This window comes from Vipera berus (assembly GCF_964194415.1).
Source record: "Vipera berus genome assembly, chromosome: 8".
In the NCBI taxonomy this organism is placed as follows: domain Eukaryota; kingdom Metazoa; phylum Chordata; class Lepidosauria; order Squamata; family Viperidae; genus Vipera; species Vipera berus.
In genome coordinates, this window is record NC_138211.1 from 25,676,290 (window position 1) to 25,691,761 (window position 15,472).

Genomic DNA, 15,472 nt, shown 5'->3' on the forward strand with positions numbered 1-15,472 from the left:
CTCAGGGGGAGCAGGGAGGCACCTCTGAGTGCCGCCTCTGGCACGCAAAACCTGGGGGCGCAAAAATGGGCCACCGTGCTGCAAGACACAAAAACGGCCACTGCCGCACTGCAGGGTGCAGATACAAGGCGCTGCACCACGCAAGAGTGGGGCAGGGCTAGTGGGTATCACGCAGGCACTCACCCCGCCCCGTTTGCAGCATGTGCGTGCTCGCGGCCCCGTGCGCACATGCACACATGTAAAATGCTTCCCCCTCCCTTTTCTTCCAGTCCACCAATTGACCATGGTTGGTGACCTCTGCTCCACCCCTCTACTCAAGCTTGCTAGTTGGCCACTTCGTCTCCTTTGTGCTGGTTGGGGCTCCTGCTCCGGGGGGTGGTGGTGGCCTGATGGACCCCCTGTTGGTGGTGGCGCACGTGCCATCAGAGAGGGCTCTGAGTGCCACCCCTGGCATGTGTGCCATAGGTTCGCCACCACTGACCTAGATCCTGCCTGTGCACATATGAAGCTTTGCACGCTTGCTCAGCCCAGTTCCTAATGGACCGCTGACCGGTACTGGTCTGTGGCCCGGGGATTGGGGACCCCTGAACCAGTCCTCCCGCGTTTTTCTTCCAAGAACTTCCAGTTTGTTAAGGTCCTTCCCAAAATGCAGTGTCCAAAATAGTAGGAAGGTGGTCTGATCGCTCCGGAGCAGAGCGGAATTGTGATTTCTTTTGATGCTTTTAAAAAATTGATTTATTTTTTTTCAATGCCTCCCGGACTTGTGGGTGCTCCGTCTTTGGAGGTCTTCAAGGAAAGATTGGATAGACATTTGTCTGGGATTGAATAAGGTCTCCTGTCTCTAGCCCTAGGATTCTCTGATCCATCCTGCCTATCCTGATAGCTGTTCTGACAAGTATTGTTATTAGTCATAGTATTTATTTAAATTTATTAGCCTATTTATTAATTACAAGTTTCTTTCATTTGTTTCCTTATTGAAACATGGTTTTAGATAAATGCTGGGGGGGGGAGGGGCAGTGAATCCAGGGGCTCCTTCCTGCTCCGTAATTGCATTCCAGCAAAGAGTGGGAGGATGGGTTGAATGTTTGCTTTCTGTAAAAAGGTGAGTTGGCTAAAATCCTTTTTGGCACACGGAGTCTTTTCATTCAGGATGCTGTTTTAACTTCCTGTTTAGTCTACAGCTTTGGCCCAGCCTCTTTTCCCCCCCTCAAAATCTGCCAAGGTTGGCTCAGCCCTCCCACCTGAGCTGGGGCTTCATTTGCGGCGGGGGCGGTTGGGGGGCGGTTTCTGTCTTTTGTCAGCTTCTCTTACCCCTTGGCATTCTTCATATGTACAGTCCAGGCCTCTGTTGTGGAGGAGGAAGGGAATTGGCATTGGAACCAGCTTAGTGGAGAAGTGGCTGCCAGCCAGGGTTGGATGCTGGTGCCCAGCTGGACCCATCCTCCACAGCCAGGGAGGAACAGTGGACACTCATGCCCTTCCTGGAAAGGCCTCCAAAGGTTCCTCTCTTTGGCTTTTAGTGTGGGATGCAAAACTCCTTTTTATCTAAATTCAGACCATTAGAAATCTGAGAAATCCGTTGAAAACATTAGTTCCAGTACTCTGAACTTGAGGATTGGCAGAGTGTAAACCCATTGACTATTATGGATGCTATTCTTCTGGCTGAATACAGGTCGGTTTCATGTCTTTCCCCAGAAAGACGGCACAATGAGAACTAGATTTAAAGGGGAGAAAGTCATTTGGAGTGTCTGAGTGCATATGTCATACTTGTCAATAAAAATAATGGCATATAATAAAAAAATGATTTCCAGGACAGTGTGTAACCTGTGAAAAAGATGCATCTTCTTCGAAGAGTTGCCGACAATTGCAAGCTTAAAACACAGGCAGTCCTCAACTTATGTCTATTCGTTTAACAACCATTCTGACAGCATGAAAAAAGTGACTTAGAACAATCTTTGCACATATTGCAGGGTCCCCAGAGATAAAACTTCGGGTGCTTGACAACCGGCATGTATTTACAAGGGTTGACGCGTACTGTGGTCACGTGATTGCCATTTACGGCCTACCCAAACAGAGTTAAGGAGTGAAGTTGGATTAGCTTAATCACTGCAGTGATTCACTTAACAACTGCAGCAAAAGCAATGTAAAATTGGGCACAACTCCCTTAATGTCTGGATTGCTTAGCGAGGGAAGTTCTGGTCTTACTTATTATAAATCAAAGACGACCTGTAATACAAACTTCAACTCTGGGAATTCTCCAGCCATCATGTTAAAGTCCAGGCATGCTCACTGGGGAATTCTGGGGGTTGAAGTCCACAAATCTTATAGTTGCCTAGGTTGAAAAATACATTCTAAAAGCCTGTCTCCCCTTTGAATCTGCATTGCTGCACAGCCTTACGATGTAATATTATTAAATTAAGAGGAGTAATCCTACCGTGTCAGAGTTAGTCATGCGTTTGTTCTTATCTCTCATAAATAATCACAGCTGTTTGTTTAATTGGTTTATATAGTCATCCATCTTACAGGAGCAACATGAGGGTTGACCTTATGAGTCTTTGTTAAATGTGTCATTCAGTTCATTGATGTCTTCCACTGGTCCATCATTTTAGCCATGATTGAAGATGCAAAAATTAGTTCTAAAATAAAGCAACGGTTAAAAGCAGGATGAAAGAGACAGACTTGGTTCTTTTCCTAAGGCAGGAGATAAGTTATGAGTAAATAAATGACTGAGCGTGTGCCATGTCACTTTTGACTCCCAATAGAATACATAGTAAAAAAAAGGGGGGGGGTTAATGCTACTGCAGGGGGAGGGCAGTTCCTCATCTTGGGGAGAAGACCCTCTTCTCTGGGCCCCCTTGGAGCCCCTAGGACAGGGGTAGGCAACCTTGGCTCTTTTATGACTCATGGACTTCAACTCCCAGAATTCCTGAGCCAGCCACGCTGAGGGGAAAGGGAGAGGTTTCTAAGCTGAGCCAGGCTGGCTCAGGAATTCTGGGAGTTGAAGTCCATGAGTCATAAAAGAGCCAGGGTTGCCTACCCCTGTCCTAGGACATTTTCAGCAAGGCTTCCCCGCAGATCTTTTTTTTAAAATCTAGAAATGCACTCATTAACATTGGTAAACATTTGATCATTGTATTTTGTACACTTACTTGTTCATGTATTTTATGTGTCAACGATAGATTGTACTGTACATCTTCCGCTTTTTACTAAAGATTTCCATGGAGAGGCTTCCCGGCAGATCTGAATGTCTAAGGAGGTTGGGGGACAGGGGTGTCTTTCAGAGTGGAAGGTCTTTTTTTGGGGGGGGGGTTTGCGTCCAAGGCTTACGTCTGCACCTTACAAGGTGCGCAAAAAGAGTGAACAAGCTGTGCAGTTCTTCCTCTTCGGGTGTTCTGAAAAATCCTGTCCTTTGCACCTGCTGCCATGGGCACCATTTGCATCTCCTGGGCAGGATGGGCTGCCAGTTAAGGTGACCTACGGCGGCAATGTTTTGCTGATCTTATATTTTCTTTACACCATTTATGTTTTATACTTTGGATTGCTAGAAAATGCAGAGCCGTCTGTTGTGTCCTGGCCTTGAGGTGTCAGCTGCTTCGGTGATTTGTAAAGTATTTGGCCAAAAGCCAAAGTAAACTGAATTTATATATCTAATACCCAAATAACTAAATTTAGAATAAACCTGCTCTGAGGAATGATTGGGAAAATCTGTGCTGAAAATAGGAGGAAGTAGCAGAACAAACATGCTACGGAAAAGTCGCACAAATAACCTTTGTAGCTTTGTAATTGTATAATATATCACAGATTCGTAAGTAGCAATTTGATTCTAGTAAAGTGTAGTTGCCTCAATAGCATTTATTGTTCTGTGAAGGAAGTATGTTCAGTCACCCTGGCAACCAACTAAAATTATTTATTAACTTTGCATATCTTTCAACAATTCTCTGCAGCTGTTGCCATTATTTTATCCTTCCATTTGAGATCCATCATACTCAGAATCTGTTGCTCTGAAGTATCATTAGTCTAAAAATGCCAATGCATTGTTTAATTCTCTGATTTTCTCCAAAACTTCACCTATCATGAAGGAAATCTCTGTCATTATGCTGCATCTTTAATGTGTCAACAAAGATGAAAGACATTCAAGATGCTTCCCAGGGCAAAAATTATCTTACAGCTGGTTTGTCCACTAGAAAATTCTCAATTGCACCCAGGTCAAATATCTGCCATAGATGAGAAGATACAGGCTCCTAGCCAGAAGGATGTTGCTGCATTGGAACTTCATTAGAAAATTCATGCAATGTGGAAAAAATTGTGAGCCAAGGAAGCAGAGATCTTGTTCCTGATTTGTCTTGTTGACTTGAGCAATTTGAGGCTTGAAGCCTGTTTGAAGTCTGTCTCTTTGGGGGCGATTGGGAGATGGTACCCTAAGGGTTCTGCTCTGGGAATCGTTGTTGGAGGACCAGATTTGGATCTGTAGCTATTGGAAAGTGGCCAGTCTCTCCTGGGATTATTATGTTTGAGGGGTTTTGTATTTTTCAGTGATGATACTGCTGGAACCATGACTCTGAAATGGAAGATTGCTTTTCCCTGGAGACACAGTGGGGCGTTATTTAAATGTTATTGGATTTGTGCCTTGTACCCATGGCCTCGTGCCAAACAGCCTCCGGGCAGCTGACTTTTGGGTTGGTTGATGATGTGCCATCAAGTTGGTGTTGGTTCTTAGTGGCTACTTAGATAAATTTTCATCCAGGAGGATCTGGCCCTCACCTGGGGCCTCCGCTCTTGCAGCGGTGGCCCCCCTCCTCACTGTAACCGTGTCCCTCCCCCTGGCTGCTGGCTGTCCTCCCTTCTTTCATTTTTCCCAGCATTATTTATTTATTTATTTATTTTATTGAATTTGTATACCGCCCTATTCCCGTAGGACTCAGGGCGGTTTACAGGGCAGTTAAAACCATGAAATACAAAAATTAAAATCAATTAAAACAATTAAATTAAAATTCAAGCCCCAAGAGTAAATCTAAAACCCAGTTAAATTAACAGCCCCACAGTCTGGACCAAACAGATCGAAGAGCCAAGTTTTCAGGTCCCGGCGAAATGAGCGAAGGTCGGGGGGCAGTCCTAAGTTCTGTGGGTAGTTGGTTCCATAGGGCAGGCACACCCACAGAGAACGCCCTTCCCCTGGGAATAACCCGCCGGCATTCATTAACCGGCGGTACCCTGAGAAGGCCCTCCCTGTGGGGGCGCACAGGACGATAGGAAGATGATGCCGGCAGCAGGTGTTCCCTTAGATAGTCCGGACCCAAGCCATTTAGGGCTTTATAGGTCATTACCAGCACCTTGAATTAAAGAGCTGGGCCTTTGCAAAGTGTGTCCAAAGTAAGATAATTTCAACCTGGCCACATGTATAGGTAGTTCTCGACTTACGGCCTCAATTGAGCCCAACGTTTTTTGTTTCTAAGTGAGTTTTGCCCCGTTTTACGATCTTTCTTGCCACAGTTGTTCGGTGAATCACTGCAGTCGTCAAGTTAGTAATCCGGCTCTTAGGAGGATCTGTCTTCCCTGTTGACTTTGCTTGCCAGAAGGTCGCAAAGGGGGGGGTCACGTGACCCCGGGATGCTACAATCGTCATAAATATGAGCCAGTTGCCAAGCATCCCAATTTTGATCAGGTGAGGATGCTGCGCTGGTTGTAAGTGTGAAAGAGGGTCAGAAGTCACTTTTTTCAGTGCTGTTGTAACTTAACAGATTGCAGTGATTCTTTTAAGAAGTGTGGCAAGAAAGGTTGTAGAGTGGGACAAAGTCATTTAGCAACTGCTTCACTTAGTACTGGAAATTTTGGGTTCAATTGTGGTCGTACGACTACCTGTACTCTGCTAACAGCTTCAATCTGAATAGAGCTGGGAGGAGCCTTGGAGGTCTTCTAGTCCAGCCCCCTCTCAAGCAGGGAACTCTATACCATAAAATATTTTATATAAGTTTTCTTTGTATGAAGCTGACATGGTCAATTTATAGTTTCTTTCCCACAAACTTTTCTAAGTCTATATTATATCTGAAATTCTTTGCCCATACTATCATTGTCTCTCTTACTTGTTCATCTTCTATTTTGAAATTTAATAAGAAATTGTACATTTTTTAAATTAACTTTGCATCAGAAGTTAATAATGTCTGATCAAACATAGTCTGTTCTTTGTAAAATCCATACTGTTTAATATCTTTATCATATTTGACTTGCATTTGTAAATGGGACCACCCTGTTAAATCGATACCCTGATTTTCCATCTCTTGACTGGATTTTAAGTTCCCTTCAGAATTTAGAATATCTTTGTATGTCCATATTTTATCAAGACTGACTACATTTGGATGTACAGTGCTTCCTTCCATAGTTGAAAGCCATCCTGGAATTTTCAAATAAATTTTACATTTTATTTTCCCCCAAGTTAATAATAATGCATTTCTAATGTAGTGGTTTTTGGAACTATTTATGTATTTTATTTTTTTTCGTACCATAGAAAAAACATGCCAACCAAGTTGTAGATCATGTCCCTTCAGATACAGCAATCTTTTATTTTTAAGAGTTATCCATTCTTTTATCCATGTTAACACTGATGCTTGATAATATAAAACCCAATCTGGCAAGCCAAAGCCTCCATTTCCCTTGTCTTCTTGTAACATTTTCAGTTTAATTCTAGCTTTCTTTCCTTGCCAGATAAATTTTTGAATTAGTTAAATCTTCAAAGATTTTTTCTCTCCAGTTTTATAGGTATCGTTTGAAATAAAAATAATATTTTTGGTAATATATTCATTTTTACCTTAGCCAGTTCTTCCTAACATCGACAGTTGAAGATTCTTCCATTTTTCCAAATCAAGCTTTATTTGGTTTAACAATTTAATGTAATTATCTTCTTTTATTGTTGAACATGTTGCTGTCAAATACATTCCCAAATATTTGACCTTTTTTTAAAAAAAAATCCATTTATATCCCGCCCTTCTCCGAAGACTCAGGGCGGCTTACAAGCTTAGCAGTAGCCTTCATTCTATGTATATGCCTGCTTATTAGGGCTTTCACACCCCCCACAAGTGGCATTATTACAAAGTCAGCTTAATTGCCCCCAACAATCTGGGTCCTCATTTTACCTACCTCGGAAGGACAGAAGGCTGAGTCAACCTTGAGCCTGGTGGGACTCAGCTGGTGTTACTTAAGGAGGCATTAGCCCACTGCTCCACCAAGGCTAGTTTTTTTTATTTGCAATTCCATTTTTTCTGATAATTGCTTTTTTTTGTTTATCTGTAAAAAATTTTAACTATCACTTTAGTTTTTTCTCTATTTATCTTTAATCCTGCTATCTCTCCAAATTGTTCTATCTTTTCCAACAGTTTAGGAATGTCTAAAGGTTCTTCTAGAATGAATAGCAAATCATCTGCAAATGCTTGCAGTTTGTAGGTTTCATCTTTTATTTTCAATCCTTTAATTTCTGGATCTTGCCTAATGTTTCTATTTCAAACTTCCAAAGTTAAGATAAATAGCAATGGGGATAATGGACGTCCTCGTCTTGTGCCTTTTCGTATATCAAAATTCTCTTGTGTAATCCCCATTTACAATTGCTTTTGTTGATTGTTTCTGATATATTGTCTGAATCTTATTTATAAAGTTTTGACCAAAGTCCATTGTTTTTAGTTGTTGAATCATAAATTGCTAGAATTCATTTATTCAGCCAAGCTTCTAACAGATTTCTATTTTTGTTCTTTGAAAGATATTTGTTAGGATTTTAATGTTTTAATGCTGGAAGCTGGCCAGAGTCATTCGTTATGATATGGGTGGCAAATAAGTTCAATACAATAAATAATAAATAAAGAGCTACTGATTGCTAGAATTTTTAGTGGTTTCTCTGAATAATTGTATTTTATGATCACTTGTTTTAATGACTGGTTCACCTGGCAAGCTTTTAAATTTTTAAAATTGTTTTTTAGTGAAGAACTTTTTACAGAATAAAAATGATCAAGTTTAAAGAAAAAGGAAAATAAAGTGATAAATGCCACTTGTTTCTTGAGGATAAGGTCTAAAGCCCATAATTAGGGAGCAGAAAACTTTTAGTTAACTTTTTGAGAACAGTAGCAAAGATAAAGAGAAAAAAAAACTGGTTTGAGATTAGAGCAGGCAGATATAGGTTCCGCTACAGCGGAGGAATCTGCTGTGGATGAGTTTCAGACCTGGTCCAGCTGACAATTTTATGGCGAGATGGGCGGCAAATTTAATAAATACAGTAAAAAGAAATAATTTTTATGGATACTCAGTGAATCTTGCTGAATATTAAACTAGACAACTGTTTTTTTCCCTGTGGTTTAGGATTGTTCCTAAATTCTGCCCATCCAGAAAGTCGTAGCTGTCCTTAATTCCAAGCCAAAAATAGCAGCAAACTCTTGTCATTGCATCTCCGGGAAGCTGAAGCCCCAAAACGCAGGGCCATCCTTGAGCACCAAATGCTGGGAGGAGCTGCTTGGACAGAGTTGGAATAGGAGTTTGCATTTGTAATAAGACATCCTTCCCGCATATTAAGGATTGCCTTACTTGATTTAGATGTCATCCAGTCCAGAATGCTTCAGCTTTGAATGTGTCATGAGAACAGGAGATGTAATATTAGATTGTCCTGTTTTTCCCCCAAAAATTTATATTTAAAAGCATTAAAAGTTACTGTTTGAGGTTCCACCTCAACAAAATAAAAAGATATTACTGATCTGTATAGTTTAAGGAGCCATTGCTTAGATCAGGGCTCTGCAAAGTTGGCAACTTTAAGACTTGTGGACTTCAACTCCCAGAATTCCTTAGCCAGCTATCCTAGCTGAGGAATTCTGGGAATTGAAGTCCACAGGTCTTAAAGTTGCCCAGTTTGGAGATCCCTAGCTTAAAAATACTACTGGCTTAGAGGTACTACTAATAAGTCTTAAATGTACTTGCTAATGAGACTACTAATATGCTAGACCTGCAAGGAATTACTTTAATGTTGTTCCTGTTCCCATTTTAAATAATCTTTTAGGTATCTTTGCTTACCTGAATTACCATGTTCCCCGGACCAGACGGGAGATCTTGGAGACCCTAATCAAGGGGCTTCAGAGACTCGAGTATCGAGGATATGACTCTGCAGGTAAGCTGTTTGTGTGATGGATAGTTCACTTACATCCTGAACTTCTTTGTGTGGTCGTGCTATTAAATGTCATCTGCATATTAGAGTTGTGGCTCCTGGTTCAGATTATATTAAAAGCGGAAACCAAAATTTTCCAACTTCATTTACACATGGCTTGCTTTGCCTTCGTTACTGCATTTCAAGCTAAACTGTAGTTTAGATTAGGGGTCCCCAACCCCTGGGCTAGGACCCAGGACTGGGCCGGGGACTGTTTGGAACTGGACTACACAGCCGCACAAGCGATGGGCAAGTGCTAATGTGCAGCTCCATTTGTGTGAGTGGTAGCCACTTGTGCGCACGTGTGAAGCTACATTTGTGTGATGGAGCTTCATGCATACGTGTGAGTAGCCCTGCTCTCACAAATGGAGCTGCATGCAAGCCCTCACGTCTGCCGCTCACATAGAACCCTTTCATCTCTCTTCTCCGCCCCCCCCGTGCACCGGTCCAAAAAGCCAGAAAGGTTGGGGACCGCTGGTTTTGGTCTAACTGGAGAATCTGCATTGTTCCTGGAGACCCTCTCAAATGCAAATTCTGAAAACTTCCCACCAGTTTCCAAGCTGGAAATCCTGAAAGGAAGGTGAGCCCTGAAATAGATTTTACAGAGTTAAAAGCAGCCAAATCCTTTTCCCTTCAGTTTCTATGGAGATTCTCAATCATCCAGATTCTCAGTCTCCCAAAGGCAGCTGGACTTTCTTGGTTTTCTTTTCTTTGAAACCATTTCACTTCTTATTTAAAAAGCTTCTTAAGCAAACTGAGGGTGTGCTGAAGAAGCTTCTTGGGTGTGAAGTGAAACATTTTCAAAGGAAAAAGAAAGAAAAGTCCAGTTGCCCTTTGGCTAAAGCACCTTTGGGACTTCCCTTCACCCACAAACCAGGAAAAAGGTAAGATCCTGATGGCTTCCACCTGCAAGGCCGTGGCCTTGCCCATTTGCCTTCATCCTCCCCCCACCCCTCAGTTCAGGGATTGATGGTCATAGAAGTCAAGATGGCAGCCCTATCACAGATAGGTCGTTTTGTAGACCTCAGCTGTGCTTTGTTGTTTAGTTTTTTTAATACGATTTTATACATTTTAATATTGCCCTTCATTCTTTTTGACTTTTTTAAAATTGTAAACTATTCCATTTGAGATGGGTGGCTATATAAATTAAACAACTGCCTGCATGATTGGAGCCCTCCACCCTTTTTATGGTGCATGTTGAAAACGGCAGGGTTTCAATCAATCACTTGCAGCTGCTAAAATCAAAGTATCCTGGGGCTGGAAGGAACCTTGGAGATCTTCTAGTCCAACCCCCTTCTAGCCCAAGGCAGGAGACCTCATTCCATCCTGGTAAAATGGTTGTCCAGTCAATTCTTGAAATCAGACACTTTTTTTTAATCTCCTCCAGGTAGATCTCCTTCAGAGGTCTATGTTAAGATGTTCTATTGATCTCCATATTGGATCCCAATGCTTAGTTCCACCATTGATATTTCTAGAAGGCTGTCCATGTATATTCAGATGGCCTTTAATGTGTCCTGGAATGTGAAGAGACGGTGTGCGCATGTGAGGGAGCCTTTCCTAAGCCTTCTGTGTGCCTGGGCACCACTAACCCTGCCCGGGAAGCTACGGGGTTGCCTGCCATTCTTGCTTTTCTTCCCTGCTGTGTGGTAGGTGTTGGGATTGATGGCGGCAATGACAAGGATTGGGAGGCCAACGCTGGCAAGATCATGCTCATTAAGAAGAAGGGGAAAGTGAAAGCTTTGGATGAAGAAGTCAACAGTAAGTCTCGTTTTCCTCCTTTTCATTTTGGCGGCTGCATTAAAAAAGGCCCCGACGTAGCAGATGGGCCCGGTGATAGCGCTGCCCATATAGTTCAGCTTATTGATTTGATTTGATTTCTGTAGCCACTCATTCCAACAGGCGACTCTGGGCAGTGTGTATCATAAAACATAAAGACAAATGAAAAACAATTAAAACCATATCAACTGCAAGTAATTTAACTTTTGATAATCCTGAGAGAGTTTATTTTGCTTCTGGAGAGCCATGATCGAGACCTGTAACAGGAAGCATTTTGTACAAGCACAAGATCCGAGGTTGTGTGTCTGTCGTGGTTTGGCTGATGGGGGAGGATGGTGGCCGCTGTGGGATCCAGCTGTTTTCCTTCTTCCATGCCGTCTCTCCTGCTTCTCCAGCTGTGTCTTCTCTGGCGTGTTGCTTCTGAGCCGTTGGCGTCATGGGTGAGGTACAGCCCATGCTGGACCCTGCAGTTGATGGAGTCCCTGATATGCAGCTTCTGAGGTTTTGCTTGATAAAAAAATACAGGAAACCAGAAGTTCCCTTTAAGCTTTTACGTTTTTATTCAGCTGAACAAAGACAGGCTCCTCTAAATGAGAGAAGCCCCGAATGACAAGAAATCCTTGTATTTATTCTTTCTGGTTTACACAAGCAGTCCACCTAGCAAAGCTGACACACATAAGATGAAGATTACACCCAGGATAATCCTGTATTTAGCTCTGGGAAGTGGGGGGGGAAGTGGGTGGTTTTGGGGTGGGGGGGATTTGGGGGTAAAACTTTGTTTTTTTAAAACTTTTCAATAAAAAAAAAGATTACACCCAGTCAGTCTGGCACACTGTACATAAGAAGGGAGAAAGCAGAAGTAGCTGAAAATGTTCCTTTTGGGGGGTTTCCCTAAAGACATCGTAGGTTCTCGGGTGGGTTAGGGTATGGGGTGCTTTCCTAGCTGTCCTTTCATGACCCTGCAAGCGCCCAAAGACAGCAGGGCCATCTGCACATATTCACAACTGATACTTCCTATACTGTCTCCTAATTCCGGGTCAACATCCCTTAGCAGTGGGGGGGAAGGGGCCTCGCTCCATCGCTGGAGCTCTCTGCTTCTGGGATGACTTTGGGCTGCTGTGATTCTGGCTGAGGGAGCCCAGTTCAACATGAAGCCTGTGTACTCTGCCTGCTCCCTCTCTTCCTCCTGCATTTATTTACAGGTAGTCCTCAACTTACAACCATTCATTTAGCGAGTAAAATGTGACTTATGACTGATTCTCACACTTAGGACCATTGCAGCATCCTCACGGTCACACAATGGACCTTTGGGTGCTTGGCAACCGGCCTGTATTTATAACAGTTGCATGGCCCTGCAGTCATGTGATCACTGTCCGCCATTTTCCCAGCCGGCTTCCGACAAGCAAAGTCAGTGGGGGAAGATTCATCCAACAACCACGGGATTCACTTAACAACTGAAGTAGTTTGCTTAAGAATTGCGGCAAAAAAAGTCCCTTAGCAACTGCTTTGCTTAGCAATGAAAATTTGGAAAATTGTGGTTGTGTGTTGAGGACGACCTGTATTTTACCATTTTTGTAACTCCAAAAAAATCAGCAGCCCTCCCAGGTGGATGCCCAGAGCACTTTTCTGGGGTTGACTCCCTCGCTCGGAAGAAGGGCTGGTTAGATTGTGGAGCGTCCTTTGGCATTTGGAGTCAATCAGATGCAGAATTTAATTTTAATTAGAAACCATTCTTGGGCTACAGCAGGGGTAGGCAACCTTGGCTCTTTTATGACTCGTGGACTTCAACTCCCCGAATTCCTGAGCCAGCCATGCTGAGGGGAAAGGGAGAGGTTTCCAAGCTGAGCCAGGCTGGCTCAGGAATTTATTTTATTTTTATTTTATTTATTTTATTACATTTATATACCGCCCTTTCCCGAAGGACTCAGGGCGGTTTACAGGGTGATTAAAAACAAAAATACAAAAGTTAAAAACAAATTAAAAAAAATTATATTCGTCCCTGAATAAGTAAAACCCCAGTTAAAATTAAAATTAAAATTCTCAGCCTGGGCCAGAGAGCTCGAAGAGCCAGGTCTTCAGGCCCCGGCGGAATGAACGGAGGTCGGGGGCAGTCCTCAGCTCCACTGGCAGCTGGTTCCAAAGGGCAGGCGCCCCCACTGAGAAGGCCCTATCCCTGGGTGTCGTCCGCCGGCAATCTCTTACCGGTGGCACCCTGAGAAGACCCTCCCTGTGGGAGCGCACTGGACGAAGGGAGCTTGTTGCCGGCAGCAGGTGTTCCCTCAGGTATCCCGGACCCAAGCCATTTAGGGCTTTATAGGTCATCACCAGCACCTTGAATCTCAATTCTGGGAGTTGAAGTCCACGAGTCATAAAAGAGCCAAGGTTGCCTACCCCTGGGCTACAGCCTTAAAGATGGAATTGTGCTGCATTCAAAATTGGGCTTTTACAGTTCTTAAGTTGTATAAATCGTAGTATTGGTGGGAATGCATTATTTACTACTTCCCTTTTGATAATCTGAACTTTGCTAACTAAGTGTTTTTAGCCTAAATTTCACCAGAGATAAGTCGATTTTGACTAGAAAATCACTATGCAGTATTTTATAATATTATATATGACCAGTGAAGTGTGATGTACAGGTAGCCCTTGACTTATGACCAGTGATGGGAACAACTGGTTCTCTGTGTGGATGCCGCTTCCGGAAGTCCATTCTGGGCCTGGACAACAAAAAATTAGCTACCGGTTCTGCCAAAGTGGTACGAACCGGCTGAATCCCACCACTGCTTATGACCCTTCATTTAAGAATGCTTTGAAGTTACGACGGCCTTGGAAAAAGTGACTTATGACCCACTCTCAAAGCTACAACCGCTGTACCATCCCCCTGGTCAGGTGAGCACAATATCTGACGAGCAAAGTCAGTCAGGGGAGGTGGATTCAGGTTGATGTGTGATTCACTTAATGACCATGTGATCTGCTTAATGACTACCGTGAAATTGGATCAAGTCATGTCATGACTTACTTAATGACCACATGACTTAGCTACTGAAATTCCAGTCCCAATGGTGGTTGTAATTCAAGGGCTGCTCATATCATAGTATATTGTTGTTTATATCTTTGTTGCCTCTGCCTGATTTCGTCTTCTTTGTGATACTTACCTCATAAACAAATATTCTAGAGCGATGGTTCTCAACCTTTTCTTCACCACAGAGCCCCCCTTTTTTTAATTGAAAAGTTTTACAATACATTTTTTTTAACAAAACAAAACCCCTCCCAACCCCCTCCCCTCTCCCCAACCCTCCCCAACACCTCCCTCCCTTCCCCCTCCCCCCTCCCCGACTTCCCAGAGCTAAATACAGGGTATAAAAATACAAACAATCATAATCTACCTTATGCAAACAACAATAAGCTATTAAATCTATCGCACTTTAACTCTTATAAAATAACTACAAGCAATATAAATATCACATCAATACTTATTCAAATGCTAGATGAAACTTTTTAGTCCCATATTTATTCTGAATATAATCAATCCATTTTTTCCACTCCACAGAGCCCCCTTTTTAAATACTTTTTGTGGCCACGGACCCCCCAAGGCTTAACTCCACATTTGAATCATAACATTTCTTCAAGCCTTCGCGGACCCCAGGGGTCTGTGGACCACAGGTTGAGAACCACTGTTTTAGAACAAATTGGGGGGTTGGGTTGGGTTTGAATGTTCTTTATAGGCACAATTTTCCTTTGTTTTTAATTTTATTTTTTTAAATCACTACCCAAAATTAAGAGATTGCATAAAAAAGAAAAAATACATATAGCAAGTTGCCAGATTAAGAATGGGTTCAGTCCCTGAGACAGTCCTTAAGCAAGCACTCCATTCTTTTCCCTCTCTTCCTTTTTCTTGGTTTGTTTTTTCTCTTTTTTACTTACTGCATAAGCAACGTTATACAAAAAAATCCCAACAAATATTCCAGAGGTCCTGCTTCGTTGCTACAGTTCTGAAATCGGTGAATTTAAGCATAACCAGACAAGAGACTTATAACTGCTGCCTCTTCCTCTTTCTGTGACCGGTATAAGAAAGCCTTTACATTGAAACAAATATTTTTCCCCCTTCTCCATAGAACAGCAGGATATGGATCTGGACATTGAATTTGATGTGCATCTTGGAATTGCTCATACCCGCTGGGCCACCCATGGCGAGCCTAGTCCGGTCAACAGCCACCCGCAGAGATCAGACAAAGACAATGGTAGGCTGGAACTGGGATCACAAAGTGGCTTTCTTGGGGGGGGGAGATTTGTATGGTGGGTGTGGGGGCTTTTACTGTAGCAAAGGGTGTGCTAGCCTAAACAATTCTCTGTCTCTCCCTGCCCCCTCCCCCCCAAAATAAAATAAAATAAAATAAATAAAAAAAATCTTGTGGCAACCGAAAACGAGCAAGATGGCTTCAGCCAGGTTTGTTGTGGAGTTGACAATTGGCTCTTCAGGACCTGCAGGAATTTAGCTCAGCTGCTTTGGGATGTTCTGCCCTTCTGCTT

General features: G+C 42.8%; 1 protein-coding gene across 3 annotated transcripts in view; it reads left to right on the forward strand.

The window, feature by feature from the left end:
* GFPT1 (glutamine--fructose-6-phosphate transaminase 1) overlaps positions 1–15,472 on the forward strand; it is a 52,930-nt gene that overhangs the window by 5,462 nt on the left and 31,996 nt on the right. For 2 of the 3 annotated variants that reach the window (XM_081333594.1, XM_081333595.1), the window contains exons 2-4: positions 9,026–9,133; positions 10,820–10,927; positions 15,058–15,183. In XM_081333594.1, the coding sequence (XP_081189720.1) occupies positions 9,026–9,133; positions 10,820–10,927; positions 15,058–15,183 (342 nt within the window). The remainder of the gene's footprint in view (positions 1–9,025; positions 9,134–10,819; positions 10,928–15,057; positions 15,184–15,472) is intronic. The other variant, XM_081333596.1, reaches the window with a different exon arrangement.